This window comes from Rhinopithecus bieti, unplaced genomic scaffold (assembly GCF_001698545.2).
Source record: "Rhinopithecus bieti isolate Rb0 unplaced genomic scaffold, ASM169854v2 scaffold_44948, whole genome shotgun sequence".
In the NCBI taxonomy this organism is placed as follows: domain Eukaryota; kingdom Metazoa; phylum Chordata; class Mammalia; order Primates; family Cercopithecidae; genus Rhinopithecus; species Rhinopithecus bieti.
In genome coordinates this window covers 958,146-981,219 of record NW_016818762.1, presented here as the reverse complement: position 1 = coordinate 981,219, position 23,074 = coordinate 958,146, and the positions used below count along the sequence as shown (strand labels likewise).

At 40.6% G+C, this 23,074-nt stretch overlaps 1 protein-coding gene across 1 annotated transcript in view; it reads left to right on the top strand.

Annotated features, from left to right (window-relative positions):
* Window positions 1–23,074, top strand: part of RYR3 (ryanodine receptor 3) — a 580,605-nt gene that overhangs the window by 153,333 nt on the left and 404,198 nt on the right. Inside the window, exon 2 of the mRNA XM_017857433.1 lies at window positions 15,181–15,300. Coding sequence (XP_017712922.1) covers window positions 15,181–15,300 — 120 coding nt within the window. The remainder of the gene's footprint in view (window positions 1–15,180; window positions 15,301–23,074) is intronic.

Genomic DNA, 23,074 nt, shown 5'->3' with positions numbered 1-23,074 from the left:
AGGTAGCTACCTGTAGATGAACTATGGTTTTTTAAATGTTTGGAATACATTTACATGTATTATTTAACATTGTGTAATTCTATTGTGTAACTATGTTTTCCCCAAATTTGGGGAAGAAGATTAAAATTTATTTCCCTGTTTTCAAATGGAAAAAAATGTGCCAAAGGAAAAATTAAGATACATACATATTAGCGTTGGAACATTGTTTAGGTATTCTGACTCCTGCCGCTGAGAAGGAAATGTTATTGTGGGGAGAGAGACCTTGATTCTTTTTGAAGTCAGTATGTCAAAGAGATATCTGTACTTGTATGCAGCACTGTCTACAATAGCCAAGATATGGAATCAGCTTGTGTCTGTCAGTGGATGAATAGATGAAGAAAATGTAATATATATACACAACGGAATACTATTCAGCCATAAAGAATAAAGTCCTGTCATTTGCAGCAGCATAGATGAGCCTGAAGGACATTATGTTAAGTGAAATAAGCCAGGCACAGAAAAACCAGTATCACACATTTGTGAAATGTAAAGAAGTTGATCTCACAGAAGTATGGTATAATAGTGGTTACCAAAGGCTGGGAAGGGGAAGAGGATAAGAGATTGATCAATGGGTAAAAAGTTACAGTTAGGAGGAATAAGTTCTCCTGTTCTATGGCACAGCAGGGTGACTGCGATTCACAATATCGTATACTTTAGCTAGAAGAAAGGATTTTGAATGTTTTCATTGCTAAGAAGTGATACATGTGTGAGGTGGTAGATACACTAAATACCCTGATTTGATCATCATACAGCATATACATGTGTTGAGACATCACACTGTACCCCCAAACATGTGCAATTATGTGTTCATTTTAAAAGTTAAAATAGTTTTACTTGCTGTCCTTTGAAGCTATCAGAGTCATTCAGACCTTGTCATGGAGCAGTTTGGGCATGGATTGGGGAAAGGAAAATAAGGATCGGCAAGTTGCCTGTCATCAGTAGTGCCAGGTACATTGAGAACATTCCATAAGTTCTTGCTGGTTCCTTGGCTAGTGTGATGTTTAATTGTATGGTGTCAACTTGACTGAGGTAAGGGATGCCCAGATAGCTGGTAAAACATTATTTCTGGGTGTGTCTGTGAATGTGTTTCTGGAAGAGATGAGCACTTAAATCAGTAAGCAGAGTAAAGAAAGAAGAGTGGTTACCAGGGGCTGGGGAGGGTAGATTTGTTCCTTGCTTGGCCCACCCCATCCCTAAGTGCTGTTTCTTCTGTGATTTGTGATAGGAAGAGCCCCACTGTATCTATCGCAGCCTTCAAGTGTGGGAATAGGAGGACATCAATTACACTTTGTACTGACCCTCACCAATGGGAGGGGGCATCATCCCATCTGAAGGCCTAGATAGAACAAAAAAGTGGAGGAAGGGCAAATTCTCCCATTCTCTCTGTCTTTGAGCTGGGACTCTATTTTTGTCTGCCCTTGGACATTGGTGCTCCTGGTTCTTGGGACTTTGAACTCCAGGATTACTTATATCACCAGCTTTCCTGGTTCTCAGTTTGCAGAGGCCACATCGTGGGACTTCTCAGCTTCCATAAACACATGAGCCAGTTCTCATAATCTGTGTGTATATTTGTATGTGTGTATCTCCTATTGGTTCTGTTTCTCTGGAGAACCGTGACTAATATAGCTGCTTTTTTTGTTTTAAACTTCTCAGTTCATTGTAAGTTCATGATTCCCTAGTTCTGGAAAAGTCTGTAAGGTAATTAGTTTCTCTTGATGATTCACTTAAAGCTGACCTATCATCTTCCTATCTAGTCCCTGTAGCCAGGGGAGAAGTCCTATGAGAGAGTATTATAAAGGCCTTGAGAAAAAAGAAACCAGGCTCTGTTTTGGAGTAATGTACCAAATGAGGGACCTGCAAACGATAGCCTTTGGTGACTGGCGTTTTCTGGGGTCAACAGTGGCCTAGCCTTTGGATTCTTGATTGAAAGGAAATGAGGACCCAATACCTGATCTTTCCCACCACTCTCTTCCTTTTGTCACACCCAGAACTCATTTATTTTCCCCTGTGATGTCATGCCTGTATTAGTATATATCTACCAACCTTCTCTAACTTCCCCAGCTATCACTTCTGACCTGAGTCAGTGGAGGAGTCCTCCATCCTCACTGGTGTCAGTCACCTGGGAAGTGCTTCATTACCCAGCCCAGCATCCACCCCTCCCCAGAGATTCTCATTCATTTGGATTGGGCGAGGGCCCAGGCATCAATATATTTTTATAGGCGCTCAGGTGAGTATGATGCTCACATTTGGTTGAGCCCCACAGCTTCACAGCAGAGCTAATCTAAGTTCGTTCTTTTCCTGTAGACTCATCAAAAGGAGAAAAATTTTCTGGTAAAAAAGTATAGAATAAAAATGAGTTATATCCTCTGTCCCTTCCTCACCCGGATAAGCAGGGATTTGTATCCTGGAGACCTGGGGCTCCCTTTTGCCGTGGGGTAGAGCTGAGACTTAATTCTCAAAGTCTCTTGGAGATAAGAAATTCAGGTGGTATTAGTAAGATGTCCCTGAGGCTTGGACAAGTTGAGACCAAATGGTCAAACCTGGGAAAGCTGTGCTTTCTGGTTTAAGGCTGGTGTAAGAGCCTAGCAGGGCTGAATAGGTGGCGGAAAGCTGCAACCCTGACCATTATTCTCTCCAGGAGACATAGGGTCTATGAGGGCCAAGATGCTAGAGACCCGGGCACTGAGCCTGAAGCCACCGAGACTTTGGGCATCACAGTCTGTGGCTGAAAATGGTGATGAAGTGGTAGACACCTGCCATCACATGGACCATGCAGGCTTGGACAATGGGTATCTTGTTGACAGCAATCTGTTAACTGAAGACCAGCTGCCTTGCTTTACATTTGTATACTATATAATTCTCCTGGAATTATTAAACATCTCTAGGGAGGGGAAAGCTTCCCCAAACATGACTGAAACTGAAATTATTGCAAGTGAGGATTCAAAGCCAGTCATGATTATATTTAGAGGGAAAAAAGCAATATAATGATACGGAACAAAGTCTAGTCTCGGTTACAAAAGGAATCAAGCAGTCATGCTTAAATAACTCTATCTCATATGCTTCTAATTTTATTGGTTTTTAAACTAGATTTTGGTTTGGCTAAGCACTCTAAGAACTTTTGCTGCAGTACAGGTGCATTTTCTGAGCCCGTTGTTAGAATATGCTCCAGAAGCTTTTATGGCAGGGAATTTGGTCAGCAGGTCAGCAGAGTGATTGGACATGTCCCCTACAGCAGAGTAGGGGACAGAGAGAATGGCCCCTAGGCTTGAAGCTGTGTTTTCATTAGACTTAAGGTGGAGAAACAATTGGTTGTTCACATTTTATTTATGAAAGGGAAGCTGCTCCTTTCAAGCCTTCCAGCTGCAATGCCCACCACTACAGTATGAGTAAGAAGTTGAGAAAGTAGTATCACTAAGTGGGAGTGGTGAGTGATGGACATATTGCAACTCTTACATTTGGTATGCAACTGACTGAAATGCTTTCTTCACAAAAGAGCCTTGTGTAAATTGGGAAGAACTTGAAGTTTGGAGTCACACAGAACTGGATTTACACCACTACTTACTAAATTTTCAGCTTTCTTGTATTCTGAGGACCTACCAGTGCATGGTGTGTAATGGGCACTGAATAAATGCATGATACATTAAGGCATAATTAACAAAAGAAATCGCTGTCTTGCTCTGAGCAATGAATTAATACACCTGAGCCCAAGCTTAAGTGACTTTACCTGTAAAATAGGTGTAACGACAACTATCTGAAACAGAATTTTTAGGAGTTCATGAACTATGAAGTACTCAAACCAGTGCCTGGAGGGGTCTTGGTAAATTTGTTCCTTGCTTGGCCCACCCCATCCTTAAGTGCTGTTTCTTCTGTGATTTGTGATAGGAAGAGCCCCACTGTATCTATCACAGCCTTCAACGGTGGGAATTTGTGGCACATAATATCCAACTTGTAACCACAGACTAGACCCTGGGAACTAAACACTGATTCCCACCACAGGAGAATGACTTGACGAGAATTCTGTTAGCAGAAATGGGCTTCACTCCGGTTTCGCGGGTACTTTGTCTCCTCATGAGGCATGTCTTATAACCCTGGACAGTGTCTGGTTTTGATTCTACTTTCGGATACTTTAGATCCACAGCTTTTTCTTCTAGTTGACCCACAATTTTTTTTTTTTTTTTTTTTTTTTTTTTTTTTTGACGGAGTCTTGCTCTGTCACCCAGGCTGGAGTGCAGTGGCGCAATCTCGGCTCACTGCAAGCTCCGCCTCCCAGGTTCACACCATTCTGCCTCAACCTCCCGAGTAGCTGGGACTGCAGGTGCCCGCCACTATGCCCGGCTAATTTTTTTGTATTTTTAGTAGAGATGGGGTTTCACCATATTAGCCAGAATGGTCTCGATCTCCTGACCTCGTGATCAGCCAACCTCGGCCTCCCAAAGTGCTGGGATTACAGGCGTGAACCACTGCGCCGGGCCTGACCCAGAATCCTAATCTATTACTTCTCCTAACCATTATTTTAATTCAATGAGTACTTTTAACGTGTTTTCCCTACGGTTGGTATTAGGCATACAAGATAAACAGATGGAGATGGTCAGGATATGATCCTTGCCTTCTAAGCCTAAACGTTCTGGTGAGGGGAATTAAATAAGAAATATAAAAGTTGTAACATAAAGGGTAAGTTTTCCAATGGAAACATTTACTTACAGCAGCCCAACCTAGGGCAGAAAAGTTGTCAGGAAAGAGAAGGAAGTAGCCCAGACATCCCTGTGTTCTTCCTGCTGTCTTACTCAGATTCTTCTGGTCCTGATTTATGTTGTCATCTCTGCAAACCAGTGCAACCCCAAGCCTGTCTGAGCTAATGCATAAGCTGGGCTCTTTATCTACCTGGAATATGACCTCCATGAAGGTGGATGCCATGTCTGCCTTGTTCACCACCATATCCAATACCATAAAACAACTATTTCTTGAATGAATGCATGATTTAGTTCTGAATGGAGCTGGAAAAAAAAAAGGGAAGTTTTATGTTTTTTAGTTTGTTTAAGAAACTAGTCCTGGACAGGACAGTTCAGAGGACTTATGTGTATGATTAAATTATGAAAACACTTATTTTGCCTGTAAGTGACTTGTTTTCAACGATTTAACCTTCTAAAAGTCAGCCCATAAATTTCATTAACATCTACTAACTTTATAGAGCATGTTTTTTGAAAAAGTAGTGTTCCCTGGTTATTAGATTTTATATGGAAATTGCTGGATGCTTTGTTCATGCTTTCAGATTTTACATCATCTGTCAGTAAATTGCAGTGAGTATGGACATACAGGATATTCAAAGAGTATCCTACATGCCGAGTATTTTAGTTTTGTTTACTTTTTCTGCAAAGTAAAAATCAAAGGGGAAATTCTAGAAGGTACCCTGTATGAGGCACTACAAGTAGAAAGAATCTCAATAAGTTAGTTATTTCCCAAAAACAAAAGTGGATGTGCTGTGGCCCTCTCCCCTGAGGATAAGTATTGTTAGAAGATCTTGCTAAAAGTAGATGGGTTGTCTTCGGTCAGTTGTATGGCTCAGGGAAGGCATTATGTCTTAACTCAGTAGCCGAGGATTCCAGAACCAATGATAAACAGGAAAATAAGTTGAATTAAAAATAAAGGATATATCTAATGACATACGAATGCAGATACCATAGATTTGATAGCATACAAACACAGATATCCTTGCACAATTTGTCACAATTTGTCAGGGTCTCTCTGCTACTGCCATGGTAGCCTCAGACTTAGATGCTCTTGTGTCTCTCTGGGGCCACAGTGCTTAGAGTGCATCATATGATGGAGACACAGCCACGAACTCATCAACATTTATGATAGGAATGTGAAAAGTTAAAGTGTCCTGGTCATATGTCGTTTTTCAAATAAGGTTTTGAGGCATGGTGGCTCATGCCTGTAACCCTAGCACTTTGGAAGGCTTGAGCCCAGGAGTATGAGACCAGCCTGGGCAACATGGCAAAACTGCATCTCTACAAAAAAACACAAAAATTAACCAGGCACATGCATGTAGTCTGAGCTACTCAGGAGGCTGAGGTGGGAGGACTTCTTGAGCCCAGGAGGTCGAGGCTTCAGTGAACTGTGATCACACCACTGCATTCCAGCCTGGGTGACAGAGTGAGACCCTATCTCCCCACCACTCCCCCCACCCCCCCCCCCCCCCCACAAAAAAAACAAGTTCAAGAGCAATGTTAGAACCAGAGACCAAAATTTTCCTGCCGTAACTATATTACTGACCCTTGCTACCTCTGAGGTTAGAGAGTGAAAATGACGATTTGCTATAGTATTTTAGATTTTTCCCATTCATTCTTTTCCATGGCTGTTGTATCTAAAGAAGAATGAAACCAAAGGAGTGTGTGCGTACATTTGGGTGTGATCACTCACCTGCTGTGTTCTGAGTGGGTGGGAGAGATGTATCTAGAATATCAGTGTTAGTTTTATAGAAAATCCTTCTGTGGGGCATGAAATTCCCTGGGTAGCAACTAGATCATTATGTTTCCTTCCTATGAGAATAGAAAACTTAAACAAATTGATTATTATTTCTGGAGAAAATGTCATAGGTAATAGGTCACTGCATTCTTCCATGTTACATAGCAGCATGTTCTGCCTGAGAGAGAATTAATTGCATATGTAAACCCTAATGCCCATACGCTGCTACATCTCCCTAATCAACTCAGGGAAAGGCTTTCTCCTTTGCTCTCCCTTGCAAGTTTTATAAGAGATCAAGCCGTGGGAGGCTGAGTAGATTTTATGGTCAAGCTCCAACCTCTGCCTTCTTGGTAATGGGAAAAGTTGTGAAAAGGAAATACAACATTCCTCCCTGTTGCCGGAGCCCAAAGGATCCTGTAAGCTGTGGGTGCCTCTTTTGTCAGTCCCCGTAAGCAAACGATTCCAGCTGAGACCAAAGACTGGACACTTTCAGCAAAAAAAAAAATAAAAGAATGTAATGAATTCCCAGGTTTTTGTGGGGACACTACTTGATAAGAACTAAAATGACTAATCTTTCATTCAACGACTACCTAAGCGCCTACCATATGCCAGGCACTGTTTCAGGCATTGAGTATACAATGGTGAGCACAATCATGTGCATGAAGTTTACATTCTAATGAGGAGGAGAGAGATTAGATATAAATCTATATTCTTAGGAGGTAAATACTAGTTGGAAAGAATATTAAGCAAGATTGGAAGTGCAACATGAAAATGGAGTTATAATTTTATATGGGGTGATCAGGGAAGGCCTTTCTGACAAGGTGACATTTGAGCAGACACCTAAAGGAAGTGAGGGAGGGAGCCCTGCGGGTATGTGGGGGAAGAACATTCTGCATGAAGGGAACAGCAAGTACGAGGTTTTGAGGGAGGATAATGCTTCAAAAACTTGAGCTCTAAGGAGAGGGCCAGTATAGTTAAAACCAAGCAAGGGAAAGAGTTACAGAAGAGAGATTGTAGGGAGGTGGACACATATATATGTATATATACACACATTTATATGTGTGTATAATATATAAAAATATAGATAATATGAATTTAATATATAATGTATATAATGTATTTCCTATATAATATAAATAATTAATTTATATATTTTTATTTAAGACATCAACTTGATGTTTTGATGTACATTGTGCGGTGATCACCCACAGTCAAGCTAATGAATATTTCCATCACCTCACATACTTACCTTTGTGTGTGTTTGGTAACACTTAAGCTTTATCCTCTTAGCAAATCTCAGTTATAAGATACAGCATTATCAACTAGAGTCACCATGCTGTACATTAGAGCTCCAGAATTTACTTACCTTGTCTAACTGAACCTTTTTACCCTTTGACCAGCATCTTCCCACTGTCCCCATCCCCCCGTCTCTGACAACCACCATTCTACTGTGCATCTATGAATTTGACTATTTTAGATCCCACAAAAAATGAGATCATACAGTATTTGTCTTTCTGCGCATAGCTTATTTCAGCTAGCATAATGCCATCCAGGATCCAATAACATCTGTGTTATTGCAAATGACAGGATGCCCTTCTTTTTAAGGCTGAATAATATTTCATCGTGTGTGTGTGCCACATTTTGTTTATCCGTTCATCTGTCAGTGGGCATTTAGGTTGTTTTTGTATCTTGGCTATTGTGAATGTGCTGCAGTGAACATGGGAGTTAAATATCTGTTTGATATACTAATCACATTTTCTATTGGAGATATATATATATGTGTGTGTGTGTGTATATATATATAAACATGTATATATATATGCATATAGAAGCATATCTAAGCTGTGGGAGGCTGAGTAGATTTTATGGTCAAGCTCCAACCTCTGCCTTCTTGGTAATGGGAAAAGTTGTGAAAAGGAAATACAACAAATGATTGCTATTTAGATCATACAAGTAAGTGACCTTGTCATTAATTCTTGTGAAATAATCTGTGTGTGGTCTTGTCATTCCAAAAAGCCCATTTATTTTTCATTTAAGAAAGGCTTTTGGGTAAAGTCTTAGAATAAGCGCACACCCATATCTTTCATATATTTAGAAAGTAGCTTAACTTTATCAGTTCCCTAAAATAGTGCCTGATGTTTAAGATCAGTAGGTAGGAAACATCTTCCCTTTTAAAGCAATACATGGTGATGGATTTTCCCCTGCAGTAATGTCTGCACTTGAACATGAAATCTGCTGGATGACACTCTGTCCCACACGCTCCTGGTCACGAGCTGCTCAGTGCCGGTGATTTGCAGATCTAACTATAGGGCTGTCATCAGCTGCCTGGTGATCTACCTTAAATAGGGCTGTCAGCCATTTTGTTTTGTTCCAGAGAGTTCTTCCCAAGTGACCCGTAGAGAAGCGGGAGAGCCAAGGAACCCCAGCCATCAGCTCAGAGCCAGCAGAGATGGCTCTCTATTATTCTGGCCCTCAGACTGCGAGCCAAGGTATAAGAAAGAAAGCTGTAAGGATAAAATAGGCAAGCTCCATTCATTGTCAAGTTCAAAGTCCTTTGGCCAGAGGACGATAGAAAGAACTTGACTTTGTCAGAGATGACCTGTGACAATGTGAAATCTAAGCAAAGAGAGCCGAAGGCTGTATATCCTTGTTCAGGGACAATCACTCAACACCACCACAAGCTGAATCTATGACAGGAATAGCTGGCATGTGTGAACCACATGGCTTGGAGGGAGGCTGACATATGATATACCTTGGATTTTCATCATTTTTCTGCCTTTGCAGCAAGTTTTGGGCTGATGCGTACTCCTTCCAGTGTTGCAATCATGGGGAATAGAGAAATCTTGTTTTATTTATTTATTTATTTATTAATTAATTATTTATTTATTTATTTTAGCACTCTGGCTGCTCTCTTTGGCCTTGTGCTCTGTGATGTGGTTATGTTTCAATGTGGTTTGATCATGTGACAGGGCTGGGAGCATCTATTTTTGTCAACACCATCACTATGGGCTTTAGAACCAGACAGACATGAATTCATACCTATTGCTAAGATCAGTCTCTTAAGAGTAAGAGAGCCAGTTTGGCACCATGGTAAAGAGAACTGACTCCTGATTCACACAGTGGCACTGGGCAAGTGACTTAACCTTTCTGTGCCTCAACCACTTTATCAAATAGAGAGCATATTAGCACCTACCTTACAGGATGATTACAAGGATTAAACTGAGATACGATAACATGGTAGCACATAGTGACTGGTCATTAAACATTCACTGTTATTAAATTTACCTAACCCCTCTGAATTTTGGTTTTCTCATTCTTAAAGTAGTTGTGTTGTTGTGAAGCTTAATTTAATCTAGGAGGAAATGTCAGCATAGTGTTTGGCATAGAAGTCCAGAATGAATAGTTGATATCATTATCAATAATAATAATTAAGAAATAGAAGCTATGGAGTCCAAAGCTTCATTGTTTTATTTTAAATGCCAGCATCTGTTCCCTTTTTATTCAGTTATTCAGTTCTGACTCATCAATGAAAATTACCCTGTTATATGGTGAAAGTAGGGAAATTTCTTGTAATCTGAGTCCATATCCCAATTAATTAACACAATTTTACAAGACACATTATGTTTCCAGCTTGGATGAGAAAGCAGAAGTTTTCTGCTCTAATAGAGTTTATAATTAAATAGGGTTACAAGGTAAAAACATACCCGTTCTGTAAATTATAATTGGGTACATAATATGCATCAGATACCACCATGGTGAGTATCATGATAGGCAGAAATGTGAATCAGATGTGGTCCAGCCTTTGAGGGGTACAAAGTCAGCTGGAAGTAGTGGTAGCAAGTGCATCAATATAGACTGCCTGGATTAGATACCAGGCTTTGCCCCCTGCCACCGTGAGACCTGAGGCAAGTTACATAGCTGCTGTATACAGGCTTCCTCATTTGTAAAATGGAGATACCAATAGTGCTTACGTAGTGTTGATGTGAAGCTTAAATAGGTTCTTGTGCGTAAAGCATGGTGCCTGTCACATAGGGATCAGTAAATGTTGGCCATTTAAAAACATATAGTGGGGGAGAAGACTTGCACGTAAGTAATACTGCAAAAAGTATGGTGATATTGCTATGGAAATTCAGAGACCAGAGAGATTACTTGGGCTTCATAAAAGAATGTGGCATTTAAGCTAAGCTTAGAAGGATGGGTAATATAGGAACATGGAAAACTAGGGCAAATTAGGGCAGCTTTAATATTAGAGATTTCATGATCAAAGGCATGGAAATAGGGAAACCCAAGGCTACAGGGAAGAAGTTAGGACAATAGTTTGGAAATGTGGAAGCCTCAGATACTAGTTCAAGAAGTTTTTGTTTTGTGAACAGTAGAGAGAGCGCCATTGAGAATTTTCAGTGGGAAAATAAGGTCAGAGCTATGCCTCTGGTAGCAGACTAGGGAAGAATGCTTTGGGTCAAATAATAGCGTTGTCTTGGTCTCAAGACCTCCAGTCTCTCCTTCTACTGGCCCATTTGCTGTGATACAGGAAAAGGGGAGGACCCAGAGATATGAGATAATGATGTGTAAGCTGAGGTTGCCCAGAGGTTGGATGTGCTCTTAACAAACTTGGGGAATATAAAAGGATAGGTAGACTGAAAAAGAAGCCTTTTAGTGCACTGGGAGATGTTGGTTTGAAGTGTTGGTAAGTCCGCAGGTAAAAATAGATGGAGGTTTGGAACCCTAGAGTGCCACCAGGTTGGAGGTACAGACTGAGTAACAGCTCCTCAGAAGTAAAGCAGGAAGCCTGAAGAATGAATGAGATTGCCAAGGGAACATGACAAAGACCAATCATTGAGCAGTCCCTTTTATTCAGGGATGGCAGAAGAAAATAGAGACGGGAAGGATCCATCAGAAAGGTGGGAACACTAGAAGAATACAGAGATGAATACGGGAATGGAGGGGTTTAAAGAAGGAGCATTTTAGGGAGCCTGGTCATGACTTATTTGGGAGACAGTAAGACAATAGGAATGAAGGAGAGACAAAGCTAGGGGTATCAGGTAGAATTCAACTGTGGGGCACCTTAAATCCAGGCAGAGACCTTTTGGCTTATTTGGTATAAAGCAGGAAGCCTTTATGTGATCTTAAAGATATTATTTCCCGGCAACTAGAGAATCATATTCTATAAGACAGAGGCTGGGTTTGAAAGGTCTTAGTGTCCCCCCAGTCCCCACCACCATTACTTATTATTGCACCCTCTCACTTAGTACTTTCTTCTCTTTATTTTGTTTCTCTTCAAGATGGGAGGTGTGGTTATTTTATATTGACAGAGTTGAATCTGCTGTGAGGCCTACAAAAAAAGGGAACATTTTGTGGTCTTGTTCCAGTGAGACAGAGTTGAAACAAGCTGAAAAGAAGTTACCAGGAAATCATAACTTTATAGCAGCACAAAATCCCGGAGTTGTGTTATTTTCTCTATCAAAAAAAAAAAAAAAAAAAAAAAAAATCAACAGTTCTCCTTGAGAAAGAGGAAATAATGGAGATGAGAACCTTTCTAGGAACTGGAAGTCTTCATAAAGTAGAGCACATCTAGTAAAAAGTAAGGAATGTGACAGCAAGAGAGAAAATGGGTCTGTAACATTGGATAGTCCAGTTTTGGATTTTAGAAGTGGGATTATTCTAGGTTATGGCATGGAAGGTTCATCATAGTGTGTTACTAAAACAGAGTAGAACTCATTAGGTCCAGGTGTTCACTTTGAACAGATGTCTGCATAAACCCTAAAGTTACTTGGGATGGCCTTCCAACCCACAATTCCATTATTATGGTATTAATGGGTCTTGTCTTATAAGACCTGTGTGTCTCATAGTATCCCACCTGTCGTTGCAAGATGAATAAATAAAAAATAAATGTATATTGAATTAACACAAAATTTTTCAGAGTTTCTGATTGTCAGATAAATGATGGGAAATGATGTGGAAAGTGGCTATTCCATACTTCAAAACTGAAGAGTTTGTGTACATGGGAAGAATAGTAAGGTCCAAATTTGGCATTGGGACATGTGAGAAGAAGGCAGGCTTCTGGGGAAAGGAGATAGAAAATGTGGAAGAATTTGCAGCCTTCGGGTAAGGGGGCTTCCTTGGAAATGACATCCTTCAGCAATGCCCAGATCTGATTTAAAGCAAAGTGAGAAAAAAAGAGGGAGGATAATTCTAGGGGAGAAGGTGCAAACCAGTACAGGGATGAAGAAAGGCTTGGGTTCTAATTGGAAAGCTTGTGTTCTGTATTTCACTCAGGAGCAAGAGGAGTAATCAGATGGGTTGAATTAACTCATCTCATAATCCCAAACGGAATTCAGTGCAAAGATTTCAGTGTCAGGCACTCAAAGGCTCCAGATGTCTGTCTATTGAAGGTTTATGGAAATAATTGCTGCTATATGGAGCAAAGGCAGGTGCTGCAGGCTGCCACTCCAGGTGGTGTCTGCAGCCAGGTCAGCATGGTTGAGCAGAAGGTTCCAGACAGAATGTGGGAAAGAGTAGAAATCCTTTGGAGAAGTATCAATTTGGCCCAGAGTCCCATACCCATCTGTGTGTTACCAGAGCCCCAACCTAGGAACACATGGGTGCAGAGCTGCTGTTCTACAAATGGCTATTAATTAAATCAGGGCAGGTTATTGCATTAGTTTCTTGGCAGCTTGGGATGTGACTTATGGGATGGGGAACTTTCAGGAGACAAATAGAGGGCCCCAAGGCAGCTAGTGCCTTGGTGGTTTGGGCACCTGGGAGATAGAAAGGGAAAGGGAATTGAGATCTTGAAAAGAGAACCTCAGAGGCACACATTGATGGGAAAACTGTCAACTTTCATGTCTTTGTCAAAAAAAAAAAAAAGTGCATAATTATATTTCTATGATTTCGAAATGCCTGAGTTTTGTTGTTGCTGTAGTTTTTTGGGGGGGTTTTAAATTTTGTTTCTTTTTACTGGTTAACTGTGGGTGGGGGAGATACATAACTATCTCTCAATAGCGGGTATTCTTGGTTTAGGTGTGAAAGTTAAGTTTTGAGTACTGCCTCTTGCATTGCTGATGACTTAACTCCCATGGCCCCTGCTTTCCAACACAAGCAGCACGTCTCCGTCATCTTGGCAACTAAGAGCACCTCACCACCCGCCCTTGTCTCACCCGCCAATGCCATTAGGAGGATCCTAACGCCCTGGTTGATGTGGGATCTAGGGGCACGCACCACCTGGGGAAAAATTTCATTCTCTTCAGAGATTTCACTAAACCCCCACTTTTAAAGCAGTGATATTCTGGAATTTTCTTCAGCCTCAAAGAAAATGAAGACCATGAGTTCTGATTTGACTATAAGCAAAGATTCCTGGATTTGTTTCTGACTCACTTAGATAATGAACAGTGACATTTCAGTGCTAGTAAAACTGTGGAGCTATTTTTTCCCAGTCTTCTTTTCATACATCCACAGTTGGTGGCTTCTCACATTCCCCTGTAGCCCCTCACCTATCTCTGGGCACAAGCAGACATCTTTGTAGGGGTCCGTTAATAGTGGATTGCTTCACACTCTTACCAGGTAGGACCATTATATTTTTTCATTTCATACGCACATTCTAGACACACTTTAAGAAGAATGACTTCTACTTAATCTGCCTTTCCAACACTGGTGACACTTTCCAGCAAGACAGTCTCTGAGACTGAGGGACATGGAGGTGAGATGGGGCAATAGATAGCCAGATGTTCAGAAGGAGGGAGGCTCCAGCTGGCTCCCCCAGGTCACTTCCATAACTTAACCACACCTGGAAATCTGTTTGCTGCTTGAAATTCAAAGCCATGTGGTGGTGACTAGGGAGCATAGCCTGACAGATAGGCGGGGCAGGAATGGAAGAATTGGTAAGGAAACTGTTTTCCTCTCCACTTCAGAGAGGATTGTGCAAGAAGTGAACGTATCAGTATAGATGGAGGGCTGCCTCTTTTCCAGGGCCTCTGAAATTTTAGGGGGGTTGCTTTTGAGATTGATATTTAGGAGAGAGGTCTACTCTTTGGGAATTCAGAGCAGTTCTTCTAATCGACCTTCAATTCTTTCTCCTTCTACCTGATCTCCAAGGCTTCTTTAGTCGTCCTTTTCTGTGATTCTAAAACCCACCCCCTTCACTCTCCACATCTTCCTTTACCATCTCTGGCAAATATGTGGCCCACCACATACTCTCCCTTCCTCCAACAGAACATACTTTGCCTCCTTCACAACCTGAAACCCCAATGCTTTCCCTCCACTCATCCCATCTTGCTTGATGTCGTCTGCATTCTCTGTTCCCCTCAATCATATCTTATTGTTTTATTCTCTATTTGGAGACATTATATAAATTTGCTTTCATATTTGCCCAAGTGTTGAAATCATCAGCTCACCTAGACCATATGCTTTGCACAGCTCTCAGAAGTGAGGCCTGGGCTGTATGTGCACTTGCCCCCACTGACCTCACCCCAGGATTAAGTAGAGTTCTGACTCATAGTAGATGCTCAGTGATGTCCTGTGAATAAAAAATCTCCTTCCATAATCAGGTTTAAAAATAAAAACCAGAAGCACGTGGCTGTCAGGAATTGGTGGCTTACCTGACTCAGGTACAGGAAGGTGACTCGGGGCCTGGCTCAGCAGTTTCCTGTACTCATGTTTGGGTCTCTCTTCTCGCGGCAGGAGGATGAAGTGGTGCTCCAGTGCATCGCCACCATTCACAAGGAACAGAGGAAGCTCTGCCTGGCAGCCGAGGGACTTGGGAATCGCCTGTGCTTCTTGGAGCCCACTTCAGAAGCCAAGGTGAGATCGCTTGTCCACCCCGCACCTTCCTCCAGCTTGGCGCCTGACATAGTCATTTAGGGGAGATAAAGCTGGGAGATGGTGATGAGGACAACGTTCGAAAGGACACATTTATTTTTAAAACAGGAAGCAGATCTGGTTTAAACCATAACTCTCCGCAAGCCTAGGAATTGTTGACGTAGGAACCCAGAACACTATGAAGAATTAGAAGTGCTTTGCCTGTCAGTGTTGTCCAGGACCCTGGGGAGGCTTTGAGCTCACTGTCAGCGCTGACCGAGGAGGTCCTCTTAACACTCCCAGAACGCCTTTCTGTTGCTGTTAATTCCTAGAAATCTGAGTGCGTGTTCTTTACTCCCTGCTGTCATTTTATTGCTACAGAGACTCACAGATGCCTGAACCTATGTTTCACAGTGAGCACACCCCTTTCACTTCTGACCGCGCTGAGATTGTTGTAACTGTCTGCCCACTGTGACATGAGGGCAGAGAGTAATGTTTGCACTGGTCTCTGCCTGCATGGTGGCAATAATGCTGTGTCTCTTCAGCAGAACTTTTCTTTCTCCGTTGTCAGGCTGTTTCTGCTTTTCAGGATCTGTGTGTCAAGTGGATCTATGTGCTCAGCATTCTTGCAGTGCTTTTCCATTCTGGGAAAACCTCTATGTCCGTCAGGGTTCTCTAGAGAAACAAAGTCAACTGGATGGATGGATGGATGGTGGGCAGATGGGTGGATGGGTGAGTGCATGGGTGGGTAGGTAGGTAAGCAGATAAGTGTATAGAGATTTCTTTTAAGAAATTAGCTCATGCAGTTGTAGGGGCTAGTGAGACTGAAATCTGTAGTTAATATCAGTAGGCTGGAAACTCAGGCAGGAGTTAATGCTGTAGTCTTGAGGTAGAGTTTCTTCTTTTCCAGGACATCTCAGTTGTTCTGAAGGCCTTCATCTGATCGGATGAGGCATACCGAAGTTATCAAGGCTAACAGCCTTTATTTAAAGTTAACTGACTGTAGATGTTAATTACATCTACAAAATACCTTCACATCAAAACCCATAGTGTTGTTTGACTGAATAACAGCACAATGGCCTAGCCAAGTTGACATAAAACCCACCATCACACCCTCTAAGCTCAGGTTTTCTCATAGAACCTTTTTTTAAAAAAAACAAAAATCAGAAATTGGTAACATTTTCCAAAAGACCCACCTATTGGCATGCCATTTTCCACATAAACATATACAACACAGACATGCACAGAGAGTTTGGCTAAAACCTGGAACACCAGATGTCCAGGGTAATGGCCACATCCCCCAGAAGCCCCTTTTGTACATCACTGCTTCTCCCTCCCCTATGTAGGTCACTGATCCGTGAGGATGGACGAGAGCCAAAGTCCCATTAAAATATATGGGATGGAAGAGAGACAAGGAAGATTTTATCTTTTAAAGATCTTTGACTTGATTTTCCTAAGGCCTTTTCTCATTTGCTTTTGTTCTTATGTTCTTAGCTAGGTTTTTTTTTTTTTTTTTTTTCTCATTCCCAGCAGTCTGCGATAACAGGAAGTTCATTAGATTAGAAGTCAAGAAGTTAATTCTCAACCCTGAGCTACTCATGTGACCATGAACAAATCAAGTCAGTCACTCATGTTTGCAATTTTCTCATCTGCCAAATGAGATGCAGGACAATCCAATGGGAAGTGTATTGACCTAAATTAGAAAACAAGTGATATCCTTTTCTAGTCATCCATTGAGTAGGGTATAGGGTAGTGCTTTAGGGCAGCAGTTCCCATCCTTTTTTGGCACCAGGATCCAGTTTTATGGAAGACAGTTTTTCCACGGATGGTGGGAGATGGTTTCAGGATAAAACTGTTCCACCTCAGATCATCAGGCATTAGATTCTCATAAGGAGCGTGCAACCTAGCTCCCTCGCTTGCACAGTTCACATTAAGGTTCATGCTCCTATGAGAATCTAATGCTGCCACTGATCTGACACGAGGCAGAGCTCAGGCAGTAATACTTACTCACCGCCTGCTGTGCAGCCTGGTTCCTAACAGGCCACAAACTGGGTCTGTGGCCCTGGGGGTTGGGACCCCACTTTAGGGCACAGGCTCTGAGCCAAACTGTCGGAGTTGGAATTATGTTTCTACCACTTGCTGGCTAAACCAGGACCTTGGACAAGGTACCTCACTTTTCTGAGCTGAGTTTCCTCATCTGCTTAATGGGAATTTAACAGTAACCTACCTTATAAGATTGCTCTTAGGATCAAATGGGTTAGTAAATTGCCTCGTGCATTGTAAGCTTGATAAAACCATTGGTTATTATGATTTCATATTGCACAAGATATTTAAACTTGGACTTAGTTTCTTGTTCTTTAAGGAAAACTAATTATCTTTCAGGGGGACTGTGAAAATAAAGAGAAATAATAATATATATAGCACATAGTACTGAACTAATACAGTGTACTTAAAAGCTAAGAGTTGATAATAATGCTAAATATAAAGTTGTTATCCCTTTTGACTTGCAAGGTCTGATTTTGTGTAAAAGACAGAATGATTACGGATCAGCCCCTGAACTTACAAAATCTTGAGTTTAGAATGAAAGTCTTGGAATTACAAATTCATTTAACTATCAAATTAGGTAATTCTATAAATATGGCTCTGGATTTATCGCTGTTTTACCCAAGCTGGATTAGAAACAACTGTGTGTTGTAATCTGAGAATGCTTTGTATCCCTCAGGCCATAGAAATGATAAGTCATACACTCATAGATGAATTGGGGATGAGGAAGTGTCTTTCCTAACGTCTGCTTAACTAAGTGATTGTTCTTATTTTAATATGTCATTCTAAATTTCAAACAAGCCTGAAGAATTTTAAAAAGAGATATGTGTCATCCATATTTTTACCACTTTGTCGCGACTATTTTCATTTGTTTTTCATTCTAGTCTTTGTCCACGTATACCTGCCTGTTTTCAAAGTTGTACTCATACTGGTTATTCAGACATTCTGTATTTTGGGTTTTTTTCTTTAATATTTCAGCCAGTTCCATATTGCTATATGGTCTTCATGAATGGTCAAAAAATGATATGCATATGGTTTTTTGGTTTATTTTGGCTTTTGGGAGTAAATATCCAGGAGTAGAATTAATGGTGTCGGAAGCATGAACACTATTAAACTGCTTTCCCAAAATGATATACAAATTGTTTACAGTTGGCATACCCACCAGCCTTGCATGAGTGTGCCTGTTTTATATGTAGTATGAGGGAAGTGCACCATCAGGGTTCTCACAGAGAAACAGGGTCAAATTCACGGTAAGGACAGAGCAGATATTCAGAATTTCTTGTCACCATTCCTGGGAGCAGCCTGCTAGATGAACCCAGGTTCCGAGAGCTTCATTCTTTCCTGCAGTCATTTGCAACTATGCAAGCCTCTCTTTTGGCTGGCTGTCTTCTCCCTCATTACTAAATAGTTGCCCTAATTCTCTACCGACAAATTTCTCAACGAGCTGTGCCATTCTTAGGTTTCTTGGATCCTAATGTAAATCATGCAGTGAGGTGAGGAGGTATGTTTCCGAGCTTGGCACTGGGCATGAGGCACAGACATCAAACACCATTCTTCTCAGCTGGCTACAGAGCCTACTGGTGACCTTGGGCATTTCTAGGCAAGGGTATTTTAAGCTGGTCGAGACTCAGAGAAAATTGAGATGAATTCTATGGACAAGAAAGACTTCAGAGAAAAAAGAGATAAAGTGCTCAAAAACTATTCTTAGTGTTTGACCCTGAGAAAAGGAGATCATATGGAAGCAAAGGAGTGAGAGGATAGAAGAATAAGGAGCACGAGTATAAGATCATTAACACTTGCTGTAGACATGAAGACTAGCACTAGGGAACTCTCCCAGGACTTTGATTCCTGTATGTCATGGTCCACCCTTCCTTGAAGGTCTCCTGAAACTGCTATTAATTGATGGAAGCACTATTATTCAGCTCCCTTTCAAACAAGCAAAAGTTCAGGAATTTAAAGCTATCTTGTTTTGTTTAAAAAAAAAAAGTCTAGGGGCTATAACCGGAGACCCAGAAAAAAAGAGAGAGGAAGTGTTTCTTGTTCATTTTATCATAGCAAATGTTTATTTCCTTTCCTTTTTATTCAATAGAAAATGTGTTCCTAGGCACTAGGAATTTAATACTTTCCCTCTGGTCCTTCACATTATATCTCATCTATTCTGTATCTGCAGTGTCCACTTGAGGGGGTGGGGGAGGGTTTTTGGTTCAACTTTACATCCATACTCATAAGACACACATAGACCACTTGGCATCAGTCTTCTCAGAAGGACATAGGACAGGAACCATGGCTTGCGAGCTGAGATGTGTCAAGCACTGCATTTCGGCAGAAACCCCTATAGCAATTCAGGGGCTGGCTTCTGGATTTCCAATCCCCAGATGACAGCTCAGGTGCAAAGAGATGAGAGGGTCCACATCAAGTACGTGTGAGAGTTACCATGGCTTAAAAGCCTCATAGATCATTGGAGCCAACATATCCGCGATAATTCCATGGGCACAGCTTTTGAGGACTCCACAAAGGCAGCCCCAGCTACAAGAGTCACTGCACTCCAAGGATATGCCTTTCTAAAATACGTATTGATAGTCTTCCCAATCCACATGCAGGCTATCAATCAGGGATCATTTTCACCACAAGCAATATACCCTGGTAACATAATTTACATACAAGTTGTATCAGGTGACCATGGGAACAAAACTGGAGAGTTAACTGAAGGTCAAATTCTCATGCAAAAGAATACAAAAAAATGTCATAACACTTATCCCCCAGTAATCTTCAATGATGACAATTATTTAACTACTACAGCCTTGTTAGATATACCCAGAACCCCAATATCCTTCCAAATCCCAACTTTCACCTTTCTTAATAGTAGATCATCATCAAGAAATGGGAGGAATACGGGAACTATTTTTTGTTTAAAATAAGTTTCAGGCCAGGCACGGTGGCTCACGCCTGTAATCCCACCACTTTGGGAGGCTGAGGCAGGTGGATCATGAGGTCAGGAAATCGAGACCATCCTGGCTAACACGGTGAAACCCCGTCTCTACTAAAAATATAAAAAATTAGCTGGGTGCGGTAGCGGGCACCTGTAGTCCCAGCTACTCGGGAGGCTGAGGCAGGAGAATGGTGTGAACCCAGGAGGCGGAGGTTGCAGTGAGCTGAGATGGCGCCACTGCACTCCAGCCTGAGCGATAGAGAGAGACTCTGTCTCAAAAAAAAAAAAAAAGAGAAAGAAAGAAAAAAGAAAATAGTTTCAACAGATTAAGTTTTGTTTCATTGATTTTAAAGAAGAAGAAACAAAAATAGGTGGAGTAAAACAATTTACCTTAGTGCCCTTTAAAAAGCCAGTGGCATGTCTAAAGTCTTGGAGCTCTAGGTATTTAACAGTGAAGTCCCACCTCTTTTTTGAGGAATACTTCTGGTCTTACCGATCATGGCTTGTTCAAATTGAAAAATACAATTTTCAAATCCAATGGAAATTTTCATTTTATTGTTTTCATCTTGTTTGGAGAATGAAGGGGGAATAGTCTACTATTGTTTCTGAGAGTTATGTAGGCTCTCAAGACCCAGGATTAAACATTAGCTGTTGTGCAAACATCATTATGTAGATGACATAAATTAAGATTGCATCTTTGGCTAAAAATAACTTACTTTCTATTATTTTTAGATTCTTTAGCTGAGAAAGAGATTACTGTTTCCTCCTAAAAAATTAAGTCTGTGAAGATTTGCAGAGACAGGCTCATGCTAAGGTTGTACATCCCTCTTTGAACTTCTGATGTATGTTTGTACATAGTATTCTCTATGGACCTGAGATCTTATGAAAGACCAAGCTATTATAAAACTTAGTTTTTTTAAAAAAAACTCCCTTGTCATGTAATATGAAGAGATGTATGAGCTCAGATTTTGATTTTTTTTTTAACATTTATCAGACATCATGCGCTATGTCCCAAGTAATGCTGTGGGTGCTTACTGCTTTCATTTACTCTTTATGACTCTACAAAGCAAACATTACCCTCATTTACAAAGAAGAAAGGTATAAGAATTGAAACTGAGTTAAGTGACTTAATGAAGATTGTTCATTCCAAACCTGAATCACTGTCTAATTTCTGTAATATTCAGAAATAAAGAGTATCATGGATCCAACTTACGTAAGGGTAAAGAAGGCATATTACTCCATGTAATTAGACTTCAAAAATGCCTGGGCACATCTCCATACCCCTCCCACAACTTTTCTACATCTGTCCTATGACTGTCTGGCATTCCTAAGTTAGAAATATGTATTTTGCTTAAATCAAACAGGAACTAGTAAAATGCAAATGCTGTGAGTGTGCCATAAAGCAGTGTTAAATTTTTTTACAGCTAATATTTTACAATATAAATGAGACTATCATATATTTTCTTCAAAGTAAGTTTCTAAAGGGATCTAAGGCAGATTACTATGTGCCTCTATATTGGGATAGAGGTACCCAGACACGGTAAGACTGGGGAAGAGGAGTGTAAAACATCTACTGCATTAATTTATGATAGTTCATCTGACTTTTCTTCTGCCTTTCCACCAGTCTGTGAGCACTGAAATCAAGGACTTTGTATAGCTGCGTATAGCACAGTGCTTAATAAACTTGACCCTGGAGTCAGACTACCTGGACTGGTAATTCTAGCTCCAACACTTAGCTGTGTGACCATGGGCAAATGACTTTACCTCTCTCTGCCTCAGTTTCTTCATCCTTCAAACTATACCTATCTCATAGGATTATTATGAAAATTCAATGACACAGGTTCAAAATTGTAATACGCTTTACAGCAGTTCCTAACACATCAGAAGTGCTATATTTAAGCAGTAGCTTTTAGTATCAGCACAGGGTCATACACATATTAGGTCCTCAGAAAATGTTGATTGGCTTAGTTAAGTTGCCCATGTACTGAATTAACTAATTCAGTTTTCAAAAGCCTAGATGTAAGGATCAGGAGGATATTTATGACTTTAAAAGTGACACATTAAGGAGAGTCAGAGGGAGTTAGATAAAAAGTGTTCATCAGTGAGTGGATGTTTTAAACAATGAATTAGTGAGATATCCATTTTAATTGTTACTAATTCTTATTTTAATTCTGATGTGCTCAGAGAACATTCTGTGTATCACTCCAATCTTTTCCAGTTTATGGAGACTTATTTTATGGCCCAGCATATGGTCTATGTGGGTGAATGTTTCCGGTGTCTTGAAAACATGGTGTGTCCTGTAGTTGTTGGATGTAGGTTTTATGGATGTCAAGATGGTCAATAGTGGTGTTCAAATCTTCTGTGTCCTTACTGACATGTATCTACTTGTTTTATCAATTATTGAGAGAAAGGTGTTAAAAGCTGTGATTGAGGATTTGTCTCTCTTTAGTTCTGTCACTTTTGTTTCATGTATTTTCTATTATTGCATGTGTATTCAGAATTTTTGTTTTTCTTGATGAATTGATCCTTTTGTCATTAACAAATTGTCGTATTTGTCCTTGGTCTTACAATATACTTTGACTGATATTAGTAAGCCATAAGCTTTCTTAAGCTTACTGTTTATATGGTACATCTTTTCATTTGTTTTACCTTATGTATTTATATCTTTACATTTAAAATGTATCCCTTATAAACAACATATAGGTAAGTACTGTTTTCCTACCCCATTTTACAATCTCTCATGTTTAATTGGAATGTTTTATTCATTTACATTTATTGTAATGATTAGATACTTGGGTTTTAGTT